The sequence below is a fragment of the Crotalus tigris genome, unplaced genomic scaffold, assembly GCF_016545835.1.
Source record: "Crotalus tigris isolate CLP2741 ecotype Arizona unplaced genomic scaffold, ASM1654583v1 scf7180000019004.2909048, whole genome shotgun sequence".
In the NCBI taxonomy this organism is placed as follows: domain Eukaryota; kingdom Metazoa; phylum Chordata; class Lepidosauria; order Squamata; family Viperidae; genus Crotalus; species Crotalus tigris.
The window spans coordinates 1,818,935-1,833,904 of NW_024097319.1; the positions used below are offsets into that span (position 1 = coordinate 1,818,935).

General features: G+C 37.2%; 1 protein-coding gene across 4 annotated transcripts in view; it reads left to right on the top strand.

Moving 5' to 3' along the window:
* Positions 1 to 14,970, top strand: part of NEDD1 (NEDD1 gamma-tubulin ring complex targeting factor) — a 34,792-nt gene that overhangs the window by 399 nt on the left and 19,423 nt on the right. For 2 of the 4 annotated variants that reach the window (XM_039358156.1, XM_039358157.1), the window contains exons 2-5: positions 1,076 to 1,210; positions 6,000 to 6,146; positions 9,457 to 9,551; positions 12,459 to 12,575. In XM_039358156.1, the coding sequence (XP_039214090.1) occupies positions 6,008 to 6,146; positions 9,457 to 9,551; positions 12,459 to 12,575 (351 nt within the window). In that variant the 5' untranslated portion in view covers positions 1,076 to 1,210; positions 6,000 to 6,007. The remainder of the gene's footprint in view (positions 1 to 1,075; positions 1,211 to 5,999; positions 6,147 to 9,456; positions 9,552 to 12,458; positions 12,576 to 14,970) is intronic. The other 2 variants (XR_005558518.1, XM_039358158.1) reach the window with 1 other exon arrangement.

Consider the following 14,970-nt stretch of genomic DNA (forward strand, 5'->3'; position numbering starts at 1 on the left):
TGGGAGGGAGCTTTAGGTGTGAAATACCGGTAGTAACCCTGAGCCTCCCCGCTGGAAACTATTTCAGCGAAAGTCTCCTTCACTCTTTCTCCGAAGCGCCCCAGATAAAGCACCGAAGCGCTTCTTCCTGCGCAATTATTTGTGTGCCTAAATTAAGCTGGTTTAATTCAGCAGGGTTTATCTTTAGAAATGCGAGTTCAACGTGACTCGGTGTATTGATTAGGAGTCTGGCTATGGCTTCCTCACATGTCTTATACAGAAGTGCTTCCATAGAGGAATCAGCTGAATTGCTTCATTGATAGCTAGGCAGGCAGTTAAAATGAAAGCCTTCCACCGATTTTTGGAGAGGTCTATGAGCAACAAATGTCTTGTGTGCAATTTTTTTTGACATGGAGTTCAAATACTGTATATGTGCTGTGTGGCAAATATAAATAATATATGAAATGTCAAACATTTTTCTTAATTTGTGATGAACATAATTTTACAACATTTTTTGGAATTACATGAAGGTAAAATAAGGTAGTTTGGTCTATTGATACAGCCTATTTAATGGGTCAAAGAGAGAAAAGTATAACATTCCTTATTTTTCTCTGTGATCTTTGGAATTCTCTCATGCAGAATGTTGAAGTCTATTAATTCTCTACGAAAATGATAATTTATTAACATACATCAGCTCAAGCCACATTCCCTCTCTTTGCTGTCTCCTAAGTGTGTACCTCCATTATTTGCCAGACATTAAAACTGTTATTTCTTATGTGCAGAGATCATTATATTTAGGTAAATTGTGAAACTAATGTTTTTTCCCCATATACTGCAAATGTGAAGTTATTGTACTGATTGACTATAATAGTATTTCAACAAAAAAGTTTTTCATTATTTAAATATATACAATTAATCTGCTCAGTTCCAAAAATTGCACATTGTGTTATTGTGCAGTCAAAAGCAGGCCACTCCTGGACTTGATGAGCTGCACTGGTTGCTCGGTTTCTTGCAGGTATGATTCAAGTTGCTTATAAAACCTTATATGGCACATGGCCTGGCTTTTTGAAGGATTACCTGTTTCCTGTATGTTTAGCTGGCTGATTTGAGCTGATGGGATTGGTGCACTCCAGGAGCCCTTGACTAAATAATGCCATCTATCAAGACTTAGGAAATATATCTTCTCTGTCACTGCCCCTGCCTTCTAGAATGAGATTTCTCTGAGATTTAGGTGAGTCCCAGCCTGTTGCGGTTCTATAGGACCTTTAAGATCTGGCTGTTTTGTCATCTCTTGGGCTAGGAAATATGGCGAACCTTTTAGAGACTTGAGTGCCCAAACTGCAACCCAAAACCCACTTATGTATCGCTGGGTGCCCACCTGGTGGGCATGGCAGACTGGGTGGGTGTGGCCAGGGTGGGCATGGCAGTCTGGGTGGGCATGGCCACTGGATGGGCATGGCTGCAGTGGTCATAACAGACTGGGTGAGCGTGGCTGGGGTAGGTGTGGCCACCTCGATGTTGCTCATGGGGAGGGATGCCTGTGGGGGCTGGGCAGGATTGGGGGAGATCCACGGGGTCTCTGGCGGGTGGGACGGTGGGCAGAAGGCTCATCCTGCGGGGTGAGGTGAGGGAAGGCAGGAGGCAGAGCAGAGGTTCCATTGCCGCAAAGCGAGGCAGGGGCCGGGGCGGCTGCTGCCTGACACCATCGGCACCTGCACACAGCGAGCGCATGGGAGCCAACAGTGTCCATCAGCAGCCACAGCCTGCCAGCCCCTCGACTGGTTCACTGTGGGACTCCACAGCCCACTGACAATACCCGGCTAGCCCTCCAACAGCAGGCAGAGTAGGGGAGGGGGGAAGCGCGTGATGCAGACCACCGGATGCACCTATTCCATCCCATCTGTTTTTGCTTGTGGTTGGAGAGGAGGTTGCTGCTGGTCATCTCCTTGGCTCCCTCGCAGATCTTGCCCTTGGCCTGCACATGGAGCCTGTTCCCCTCGCACACCTGACGCACCTTAGCCCTGCCTCTAGCTGCTGGTGCCAGCAGCTCGTGCAGGTCCATTAGGTTATCACCACTGCCTGGAGCACCTGGCCCGCCCAGCACAAAGGAGGTGAAACAGCCAGCTAGCAAACTTGAGTAGAATTGGTAGAGCACACCCATGCCCAGCAAGCCAAAGGCCACCCCAAGCAGGGAAAGCTAAATCTCCATCGGTGCCATGGCCCCCCAGTCCCAGCTAGGCTTGGGTGCCTCCAATCTCTGCTGGGCCTGGGTGGCCATGATGCCGATGGGGATCCGGCTTTCCCAACTCGGGGTGGCCTTTTGCCTGCTGGCCCTGGGAGTGCTCTACCACCTCTAAGCGGGGATTCCTAGCTGACTGCTTCAGCTCCTTCATGCTGGGCGGGCATGCAGCTCTGGGCGGTGGTCTAATGAACTTGCGCTAGTGGCTGGTGGCTGTGGTAGGTACTGAGGTGTATGAGGGGAGCAGAGCCGATCCAACCCTTGTAGAGTGCCTTTCTGCCACTGCCCCGCCCCAACCCTTGCAGAGCACCCTTCTCCTGCCATGCCAACCCAATCCTTGCAGAGTGCCCTTCTCCCACCGCCCCGACCCAACTCTTGCACAGAGCATCCTGCTCCTGCCACTGCCCCCCCCCATCTGGTACCTTCTTTCCAGTTCCGATGTGGCCCCCCGTCACTTCCTCCGCCACTGTGTGGGACTAAAAATAAAGTTCAATCAATCAGTTCCAACTTTGTAAGATTTTTTTTTCCTGCAAGAAGTTGAAATGGATTGATTGGTTGAACTTTTCTTTTTTTGCACATGGTTGAGGCCTAAAGCGAAAAGGTTTTATAAAACCCAGCTTAAAAAGCCATTTGCCCGGGGAGATTTTGATGCAGGTTGCTCATGGACGGGACTGAAGGCCTAAGACTGGGGTGATGGCACGCGTGCCCACAGAGAGGGCTCTGCTTGCCGTCTGTGGCATGCGTGCCATAGGTTTGCCACCATAGGCCTAGGATGTCTGGAATTCCCTCTGCTGGATGTTAGATTTGGTTGGGATATTGGGGGTTCTACAGTGTTTACTGTCTTATTCTTTTTCTTATGTTCTAACTTTGTTTTGTTTTTTTAATTATATTGCCTGGTGTATTGTGAGCCACACAGAATTGTTTGGATCCAGGTGGCATAAAATAAAATAAATGTGCCTAATGCCGTTTTTCTAGGTCAAGCTTGTAATTTTTATATAAGCTTTTGATTGCAGAGTTTACTGCAATATCATGGTCTTGCCATTGTAGTATTCTTCTGAACTAGGTTTATGTAATGTATAGTGTTTGAGTCTAAAGTTAAAATAGATTATCAACTGTTTACTGTATTTGTAGTGCCAAAACCAAATTGGCAATTTATTTCCATAAAGCAAAAACATAGTAAAAATCTAAAATCAGAATTAATACAAAATTCTATTGTAATACAATTTGCACAATTTATGTCCATTAATTCCCCACACTTCCCAAAACATGTTTTTAATAGCTTCTGGAAAGCCAATAAGAAAAGTGTCAACTTAATTTCAAGAGGGAATTCTATTCCACTATATGGGGTTGCAACTGAAAAACATGATCTCCTTCAGACCTGTTAAGTATCTCAGGGCCAAAACATGTAGGCCCTGTACATTAAACCCAGCATTGATTTTTATCTGGAAATGTCTGGTAATTAGTAAATGACCGTAAGGCAGGCATTGTATGATTATAGGGAGTTTGATTTGTTAATATATGGGCTGCTGCATTTGAACCAGTTGTAGCTTCTGAGTGGTCTTCAGGGACAGCCCCGTGTAGGATATGTTGTAGTAATCTAAGCAAACTCGTATAATGTGCATGCGTTAACGTATAAAGAGTAACTCATCCCAGGTTGGAGTGCAGCTGGTGCACCAAAGAGAGCTGGCAAAGGCCATCTGGCCATGGCCTTAATTTGCACTCTGAGCTCATAATGACCCCAGATATCTGACCTGCACTTATAGGAGAAGTCTCATCTCTTCATATCCTTTTAATGGGAAATATGTCTGTGCTTTAATCAAGAGCTAAAGTAGAAAATATTGCCAGCGCTGTTTCACCTGTAGTATTTTTATATATAACACTAGTGGCAGAGAAATTCAAGAACATTAACTATACCTTCTAATAGAAAAAGAAAGAGAAAGGAAAGAAAGAAAGGAAGAAGGAAGGAAGGAAGAAAATGAAAGAAAGGAAAAGAAAATGAATGAAAGAAAAGGAAAGAAGAAAGGAAGGAAAAGAAAGAGAAGGAAAAGAAAGAGAAGGAAGCTAGTTAATGTTTTCTAAATTTGAATACTTTCCTTTTTTGGCTCGATTTTCAAGCAACTTGACAAGCAATTCTCCTTTTAAAGGAGTGTCCCCCACCTCTTGACATTTGTACACAATGTATATGAGATTTCATCGACACAAAAAAATCAGCCTCGATACATTCGCCCACATTTTTTCCTTCAAAAATTCTCTACGAGCTTTGCAAGTGCAAGCAAGCAGCAGACTGGCTTTCATCCTACAGAAATATTTCATGAAGTTTGGTACGCATGTTACAGGATTTCTTTGTAGTTCCTTCTGTGGACTCATTAACCTTTAGATTTAAAAAGAGTTGCTATTCATTTGTGTTTTAGGTATCCAAACAGTGACTGTTGCGATTTCTTTTTGTAACCTTGAAAATTACTTTTAACAAAATACTTTTATTGTACTGTCACAAGGCTAATGCTGATTCACTCTTAAATCCTTACTACTGCATGAATGAGCCTGCCTTGCCTGCTTCCAGTCTGACTAGCAGCACCAGATTATTGGTAGGAAAAATCCAGCCAATGGGAAGGCAGAAACTGGAGTAGGAACACTTGATGGTAGCTCCAGTCATAGGAAAAGAGGGGGTGTTTGAACCATACTGTTGCATGTTAAAACTGAGTAGATGCAGATTGTTTAGTATATGGGTGGTACTTCATATTTTCTTAAATTTCAGATGAAGGTAAAATTATATTTTTAAAAAGTTTAATTATTTTGCCTAGACATGTGGCTTAGAAAAAATACTGCTTCGTATCTTCATTAGTGAAAGAGTGCTTTATCCAGGTTAACAATAGAGGTATGGCTTTGTTCTATTGTAATGAGAAATCATGTGTTGATTTTACTAGAGGATAACTAATACTTTATCCCTTCTCTCCCTCCCTCCCAAACTTCTAAGATGAGTGGAAGACTGCGATGCAGAGAAAAATATAGATACGCTTTCTATTCATGGGATAGAATATTGGAATAAGTGTGAATGTAAAAAAAAAAGATGATCCATCTAATATCAGTAGCATTTGCACTAAATTACAGTGAAAATAATTTTTCCCAGTTGTGAGAAATGTAACAGTTGGCCCTCTTGTTCCATCACATATGTTATATTAGAGCAGCCAAATGAATGAAACTGGAGTATGTTTATCTGGAAGCCTCCAGTATGATTGTGCTCTGGGTCAATATTTTGTGACCTAGTTTTGTTTGGTAGTATTTCTTTCTTGAAACATTTGATGCCTCACAATCTATCAGGTTGGAAATGTAGTGTTTACAGACAGATTTAGCAACTCATTAGTTATCAGATCTGGCTCAAATACAAAGACTTTTTTATTCATTTTTTTTCAATTCACTGTTTTTAGAAATTACATTTTGGAAGCATTGGAGAGTAACAAAACTAAGATCATAAATACTTGTTGAATATTTAACTCCTTTTTGCTGTTATTAATGACAAGCATTTGGGTTTATTAATCTGAGATGATGATGATGATGATTAGGTTTATGGTACTTGTAGTTGTATATGCCCGCTATATTGTGGCAATAAAAAGCACATCTGTCGATAATATCTGGCAACAAATGTTTGCCACAAATTGTATTAATCTTATTTATATTTTATAGGTTTATCAATCAAAAGCAACAAACTACATTTTTTTGGTTTGCCAGGTAGAATAATATTTAATGGAAATATATTTGTAGTAATTTTAATTTTCTTTTACAGGTGTAGAGATGCAGGAAGGTGTCCGTTTTGCTTCTTCAGGAGATGATGATGTTAAAATATGGGATTCGTCTTCTATAACTGTTGTGGATCAATTTAGTCCCCATGAATCTTCTCACCCAGTTAATTCAGTATGCTGGGGTAGCAACAGTATCCTTTGTTGTTTCAGTATTTGAAACTGTATTTCTGTATAATTACTTGTTAATAGCAATTGTTCTAATTGCCTATTTATGACACCTCAGAGATATGGCCATTCAAAATTCTTTCTACAAGGAATTCCATATTTCAGTTGCTGCTATTGGCAGAGGAAAAAAAACTTATGTTAAGGTAAATTTTCTCTCTTTTAAACAAAAATACAGGTAGTCTTTGAATGACAACAATTTCTTCAACAACCATTTAAAGTTATGGCAGCACTGAACAAATGGTACTTATACCTGGTTCCTGAAGTTACATTTGTTACAGTGCCCCAGGGTCACATGATGAAAATTTAGACACTTAGCACTTATGACCACAAGAGTACTTCAACTCCCCCACCTGCTTATCACCCCCTCATTTCTGCCCTTTTAGTTCCCTGCATTGTGCTATCCGGTTTCCACATGCTCCTCCACCCCAGCTCACCTTCACCATCTTCTAATCTCACTGCTGACCAAGCATACCCTGTCTGCCTTCACGAGGCAGCTGCTGGACACGAGGCTTTCTTCTCAAAGATTGAGCTGAGTTGTGGTTCTGGGGCCTCTTGGTGCACTGTGACTTTGGGGCTGCAGGAAAGGAAGCCCAATTCCTCTCAGTCTTTGGGCAGAAATCTTTGTGTATCCAGCACAAGGGCCAGGCCGGATGTGCTTGGTCAGCAGTGGGAACAGGAAGATGGTGAAGGTTAGCTGGGGTGGAGGAGCATGACATAGCAAGTAATCCAAATGAATTGATAAATGAATAAAAAAAATTAATTCAACTGTCATTTTAGCTCTTCATGTACATTTCTAATCTGAGTAATTCATTTAGGTGGAATGTTATCAGGTTTATACAGCCATATTTGATAGAGTCATATTGTTGTATTATAGCAATGTTAAAGAATAACATGGATGGCCTGTTCAGTATAGAACTGATATGTCTGGATAAAGTCTGAGTTTCCTTTTCATTCAACTTCTTGTTTCTTATGAATGAGAAGGATACTCCTTGATATTGAAAGTAAATATTTCTTTTACAGTATCATTTTTATTATTTGGTTTGAATAAAATTTATGTAGTATCAGTTTTCATGCTAGGTGAAGGTTCATTTATAAAACTATGGTAGTGAGTCCTGTATTTTCTATGACACATTACCTAATAACTTAGAATTGCTTTCCCAATTTCTGTAGTTTATTTGCCTAGCATAAGCCACTCAGAAATAATCTGCTTCCTTAATTGCCAGACATTTTCTGATTACTTTTGTATACCTGAAATGCTATATGGTTGTTGTTAAACTAATGGAGAACAAGAATATTGCATATTGAAGTCAAGATGGCCTGATTCTATGCAGAATTAGAGATGGCTAAACCTTCTAAAATTAATGCCATGAATGGTTGTCAGAAGAACAACCTACTTGTGTCTGGGTATCATGGATTGCCATGGGTTTTCCTAATCTTTCTGTTTTATGAACACATATCACAAGCAGTCCAACATAGAGTATGTTGCAGTGTTCACAAAGAGCTAGGCGGTACACTGATCACCTGCTTATCTGAAAAAATTAAAAACAACAAATTTGATAAGGTAAAGGCCTTAAAATGCTTAGGCATTTATTTTCAGTCTCTGCCTCCTGAAAAATGTCACTATTCAAACTTCACAGTCAGCACAAAAAGCTTCCAATGCAATAACCAGATAGGTAAGCTGTGATAGGAATAACTATGTGCCTGCATCAGTTAAATGCTTCAAAGCTGAAGTTATTTGTGGTATGGCACACAATGCTTTGTGTATAAGGAAATCCCTGAGCTAGAAACAGCGATCTAATTTTGCAGTTGTGCTTGGAGTTCTTTGCCCATTCACCAGTGAACTTCATAGCTAAAACTTGGATGTATCTTTTGAGTTTCTGCTACTAAAGTACTGGCTCAAAAATATTTAAGGAGCAAGTTTTTAGCCAGCTTTTTTCCATGATAAATATTTGAAAATGCAAGCAAAAAAAAAAAAAAGAACAAAAGAGAAAGATATTTAAAAGCTGTATAAAACCTAAGAATTTTTGAGATATCATTAGATTAATGCCACATATAAAAGTGATTTATATCAATTTGACATGTTGAAACCATTATTAAAATCAAAACCATACTCGGTAATTATCAGAGGCAACTAATCTAATAAGAATCATCAATCACAATAAACAGTTGGAGGTTTTATCTAAACTGAAAAAAATCTGTCATAATGAAACAGGCAAAATCTAATATTTTAAAAAGCCTTATGTTTGAATAAACCCAAGCTTCAGATCTAATACAAGTCATGTGCAGAATTATAATCCATAAATTATTTTTTGGTTAAATAAGCATAAGATTGGTTTTTAAATATAAAGTTGTTTTTTACATTGAAGCATATTGCCATAGCTCTAAGGATGTTATTATGTACCATTTCCAATAAGAAAAATAAAGTATCCTAACATCTGTTATCATACACAAAGCAAATTCTACATACTTTGTAGGAATATGAGGCTTAGTAATACTTAACAAAAAAAGGTTGTTTAAAAAGTTGATATTTAGATTTTTTTTTTACAATGAAGCATCTTCTAGAATTGTTGAGCTTTGTGATATTGCCACCAAATACAAAAAACAAATCAAAACACCAATGATCCTACATTTCCTACAATTCTTTATATGAATTACCTATTTTGGCAGTCAGCATCAGCTTAACCTATCTTTAAAAAAACATCAATCATATATAATTTTCTTTGGGTTTAATATTTGCAGTAAATTTGATAGTAAATTCCATAGATATTCCCATGTTGCACGTTAATTGTCTTCTTTAAATTTAATCATACCATATTTGGCTTGTTTTGTTCCTGAATCTTATTTTATTAACAGTTTATAAATAAGTCACAGGTATTCAGAATTTTGTTCTATATACTTTTCAAATTCAGTCAGAAATGTGATGTTGAGAAAATGATAGTAAGAAAAATAAAGACGCAAATAGTTTCATTGGGTTGAATAGAAAATATTGTAAACATCATCAGCTTATCATAAAGTCTTGAATAATGATAAAATACCAAATGCCACATCTTTATATATATATTTTTTCAAAAATAGAATATTTTTATACACTTTTCATAATTTCTGTTCATTGTCAAAATAAATTATATCTTTTTTTAAGTAATTCTTGAAAAAAGTACAGTTCTCTCAATTGGAAATGTCTGTGATTAAATACCTACTTAAAAGAGGTTTTCTTCCCAACTGAAACAATTTTGCGTAAACAAAAACACATGTTGTGTTCCATGACTCTTATTTTAGATAACTTTTTGGTAACAACGTCAGCTGTTGGTGATAAGATAGTGATTTCAAATTATAAAGGAAAACCAGTTCCACTCTTTGAACTAGCTGAAGGGGTAAGTAGAACAGCTTTTTTTAAAGGTGGTCTTTTAGTGCATTGCTATTTATATGTATTCAAGTTCCCAAATTCCGTAAGTGTTTGTAATATTCCTGATTATGCATTGCTACCCTAGAAATAAATCTCCTCTAGATTTAGGTGATAAGATTTACAAATAAATGAATTTTACTTACTATCTGTTCTCTGTTTCAAAAATACATAATGCTTATTTAGATATTTATATAAATTCATAATTATGTTTTAGATTTGGTTGCAGAAGGATGTTTCAGAGTGTGCAGGGTCACAAATGTAGCATCTGACTGCAATTCTTTATTGTAACACCTTTCCACCTCCCCCCCCCAATAATATAGCAGTCGGGTGGGCCTGAAAAATTATTGGCTACTCTAAAGAGTGCATATAGGTACCACTACTGCACTTCAAGGCACTTTTTTGTGAATAGAATTCAAAGATATAAGGCATTTGTATGTGTAAGACAGTTTTATTCACTATCCTCTCCACCAAAATAAAAATTAAGGGGAAAAGACCTGCTGGTTTTAGCACAGAATGTTCCAAATGAAAAACATGAAATATGATCTCTACTTGTACGTAAGAATATAATAGCAGCAAAACTAATTCACAAGGATTGGTCTAGACCAGGGATAGGCAACCTTGGCTCTTTTATGACTCATTGACTTCAACTCCCAGAATTCCTGAGCCGGGCATGCTGACTCAGGAATTCTGGAAGTTGAAGTCCATGAGTCATAAAAGAGCCAAGGTTGCCTATCCCTGGTCTAGACCAAGGGTAGGCAACCTTGGCTCTTTTATGACTCGTGGACTTCAACTCCCAGAATTCCTGAGCCAGCCAGGAATTCTGGGAGTTGAAGTTCACGAGTCATAAAAGAGCCAAGGTTGCCTACCCCTGGTCTAGAACAAAACCTGGTACTCTAAAATCAAATCAAGGAAATATTGTAAACAATCCAGGAACCACTTGTTGCTGTTCTATAATACAGTATTCATTACTCCAGCGGTTCTCAACCTATGGGTCGCAACCCCATTTGGGGTCGATCGACCATTTTACGGGGGTCGCCAAACAATGCGATCCGCCATTTTCCCCCCTCGGGGTGGCGCCGCGCATGCACGCCGCGCATGGGGGACGCCGCGCATGCATGGCACGTTTGTGTGACGGGGGTTGCCGTCACACAAATGTTGAGAAACGCTGCATTACTCAATAAGCACTAGTAGAGATTAGAAAACTCTTCTTCAATTTTAGATTAACTCCAGCTTAGAATATTGTTCACATTTGGACAATAATTTGCTCTGTCTCAGCTACTAATGGCTGAAATAATCTGTTCTAAACCTTTTTTAAAACAAGTCATATGTAAGATTTATGATCACTTTTCTTATTGGACATCAGATTAAGTTGCAACCCATTTAAAAGCAATGTTTTCTTGATTCTTTGTAGTTTTGGAACTTAGAACTTTCTGCTGTTTCTTATAATTATAATAAATTATAGTAAATTACGTAATCATAATTCCTATTGTCTATAGCTATGTTATTAGCTATTATTACCTGTGTGGTTAAAATGTTCTGCAATACATTATTAATGCTGCCTTCATTATTAATGCTGTTATTAACTATGACATTTTCTTCTCTCTGCTCTTAGTAATATCTTTCTGATAGTATCTAGAACCAGTACACATTTCTGAGTGAATGTTCTTTTGTCAGTGGTATTCCCAAAGCAGTGCCTTTTCTGTTATAATCCACAATGGCTTAAGTTCTATAGAAAGCCATCCAAGCTTTTTTGAGTTAAGCTCAGCTCCTGGTGATATGATTTTATTAACATTGTGAAACTTGCTTTTCATTGAAAAAACATATTCTGGAAGAAGAGAATCTTCTAATCTATAGCCTTAAGATTTCTTGATTGGCTCTTATCTAAGCACTAACCTCTTCTGACCTGGCATAGCTTTTTTGGGATTGGCCAACACTAGCTTGTTGTTGCCACATTATGACTCTACTCACCTAAATGATTTGTTTCCAGTCTTGTATACAATTATATGGTGTCTATTTTTATAAAATAAAGAATTGTTTCATTTGTCAAAGGAAATGTATAATTGGCTTCAAACTTCTTCACAGTGTGAAGGCTGCAGGGAAAAGCAATGAAAGAGAATGGATGATTATTCAGCAATATAAATTAAAGTGTTCATGGACCACTTAATATACACTTTGGTAGACAGGCTGCTATTTATTAGTTCTATGATTTTTATTTCAGACATCCATTTTCATTTATTTAATTAAAATATTTTGATCCTTCTTTTCTATTTAAAAAGCACCCAGAACAATTATTACTGATCAATCACATAGTACATTGTTGAAAGAGCAGGTAATTACTATAATTTGTCTTTAATCTTTCTGCTGCTAAAAGTAATAAAATGGTTAAGGTGTTGGACTAAATTCAACCTCAGTTACAGAAGCTTGCTGAAGAGATTAGGACCCGTCAACTTTTTGTCAAGCAGACCACTTCACAGGCTTGTTGTGGGGAGGAAATAGAAGGAAAAAGTACAGTGTATAGTTCCATGAGTTCATTGAGGAAAAGCAGGTTATAAATCTAATTAATGAAACTAATTAGTTGATATTAATGGGAAAACATCAAAATGGGCTTTTATTGGCCCATACTAACTTTAATTTTGTGGTATGGTGTTGGTAAATTAATTCAAACTATATATTGAATAATCCATCACGAAGATACCATTTTATTTTGTGTGTGTTATATTTGTTGAACACTTTTCTTCATTTCATTAAAATGCAAAATGTCATTTATTTTAATCAGATCTATATTAGTGCCTCAGATTATATTAATTTTTATCTTAGTTTAAAATTGCTGTTGATATTATCTTGATGGTTATTTTTTTAATTTATTGCCAAATAGGCAAAGCAAACATGTATAAGCTTGAGTTCGAATTCAATGTATATTGCAAGTGGAGGAATTGATAGCACTGTTAATATCTGGGATTTAAAATACAGAAAACTTCACCGATCACTTAAGGTAAGATACAATATTGTATTATGGAATTCTTTTGTCATTTAATATATATGAGATTAATATCACCTGTAAACTTTTAGGTTTATACTCCAATCTTTAAATATCAAAATGTAACTCATATTTTACATCACAGATGTCTTTTTGCTAGCAGAATGATAGCTATTTAGCAGTGGTGCTAAATAATTATATTACACAGACTTTACAGTCAAGTAATAAGCAATTATTGCCGAGATGGAAAAGTTATACATCTTCCCAAATCTAAATCTGATACTTTCAACTGACCTTGATACTCTTATTTTATCTGAATAAATCTCTCACATCATAGAGTGAGATAAATGCAATTGTTGTGATGTGGTGTAGTGTAATTTAGCAAAGTGAAATAGAGTCTTCTGCTTAAGATGTTGGACTCGGATCAGGGGGATCTAGATTCAGGTTGATTCTCAGCCATAGAGTTTCACCAGGTGACTTTGGGCCAGTCAGCCTCTCTCACAACGTTGCCTACTCCTCATAGTTATTGTGCAGATAGAAATTAAAGAAGGATGTGCTATTTTACATTGCCCCGATGAAAGGTTTTATCTCTTAAGAAATAAATAAAAAGTGTTTCTCAGATATACAGGTAGTCCTCAACTTAAACAGTTTGCTTAGTGACTGTTCAGAATTACAGCGACACTGAAAAATGTGACTTATTACTATTTTTCATACTTACGACCATTGCAGCACCCCATAGCCATGTGATTTACATTCGGATGCTTGACAACTGACTCACATTTATGATGGTTGCAGTGTCTCAGGGTGATGCGATCACCTTTTTGTGACCTTCTGACAAGCAAAGTTAATTCACTTAACAACTGTGTTACTAATTTAATAGCTGTAGTGATTCACTTAACAAATGTGGCAAGAAAAGTCGTAAAATGGGGCAAAACTCACTTAACAAATTTCTCATTTAGCAACATAAATTTTGGGCTCAATTGTGGTCGTAAGTTGAGGACTACCTGTATTGGTACACAAGAGTGTAAGTTATTTCAGTATTTATGTATATTTATAAAGTGTTCCAAGTGTTTTAATTAAAATATAAGATTGGCCTGGAAAAGAAGTTAATGAAAAATAGCGAAGTATAGTTACAATAGTTTAACTACAGTCTTTTGGATTTGGGAGCAGATAATCCTAATCTGTTATTAATCTCTGTGCACCTATTTTTCTTTGATTATGGAATTTAATTTCTGTGCCGTTTTCTATAATTGCAAAATGGTAATGAATTTCTCCTTAAGTAACTGTTTGGGAACATAATACTTTGACATTTGTGTACATGCAAATTTAGGATTATAGGGAAGACTTACAGTTGTTACGTAAATATCATTAATAACACTATGGAAGCAAAGCAATTCTTGCCACTGCATTGTATTAAAATACAATGTTTATGTTTGCAAAATGTTGTAAACTCTGGGAATGGCAGTTTTGTATGTGTGTGGATATTTCTTTACTAATGGATAATTTCAGTTCTATTACAAAATATTGTTAGGTTTTAGAGCCTGAAGAACTTCAGTCTGAAGTAATATAGGTCCCACTCTATTACAGTCTAGCCTTTGATATTTTTGGAAGGTCTGGCCAATGGGTAAGGCTCTGGGGATATTAGTGAAGACCCTCTCTGTTTGATGTGAGGAAGCATTCAGTAATTTGAGAGTGAAGCTCGTCGCCATCTAGAAAAGTGAAGTTTATCAGAGCTAGATATTGCAGTTAATATCTTTGATAAAGTTTTGATAAAGCTTAAGTCCCATCACTATAGTTTGGATTGATAGTTATTAGATAGACCATTCTGTGCTAAAGGTGAATAGTAAATATGCAACAATAGTTCAGGAACAGTCATTGCTATCACTTGCTTCAGAGGCAAATTTTCATTCCTCTTAATCTTTTCTTTTGTTGAATGGCATTGGTTAAATTTGATATATCCTTAGGGTTTTGTGTTGATGTTTGATGCTTATGTTTTGCCTTCTTATTTTTTTTAACCATCGTCATTATCTTGCAGATTAGTGTCAATTAAAAAAAAATAAAAATTGATGTTATTATGGTCAGCAACATTCTTAGTGCACATGGTTGCTTTAGCAGATTTGGGTAGGCGTTAGACATTTTCTCTGTGCCCCCCAAATATTCTAGCATAACTTGTTGGATGTGGATTCATATCAGTGTGTACTGTATTGCACTGTTTAGGGATTATTCTGTTTTAGAATGCAAATTATTCTAGGAATTTATCAGACATTTGATACATCGCTTTACAATTCAAAAAATTTCCCTGGAGATATTACCAATATAAAATAACTATATTTTAACTGGCAGGGGAAACAAATATTTCAAATCAAATTACTTATATTTAGTAAGGAGGGAAGGCGTGACAGTATGATCT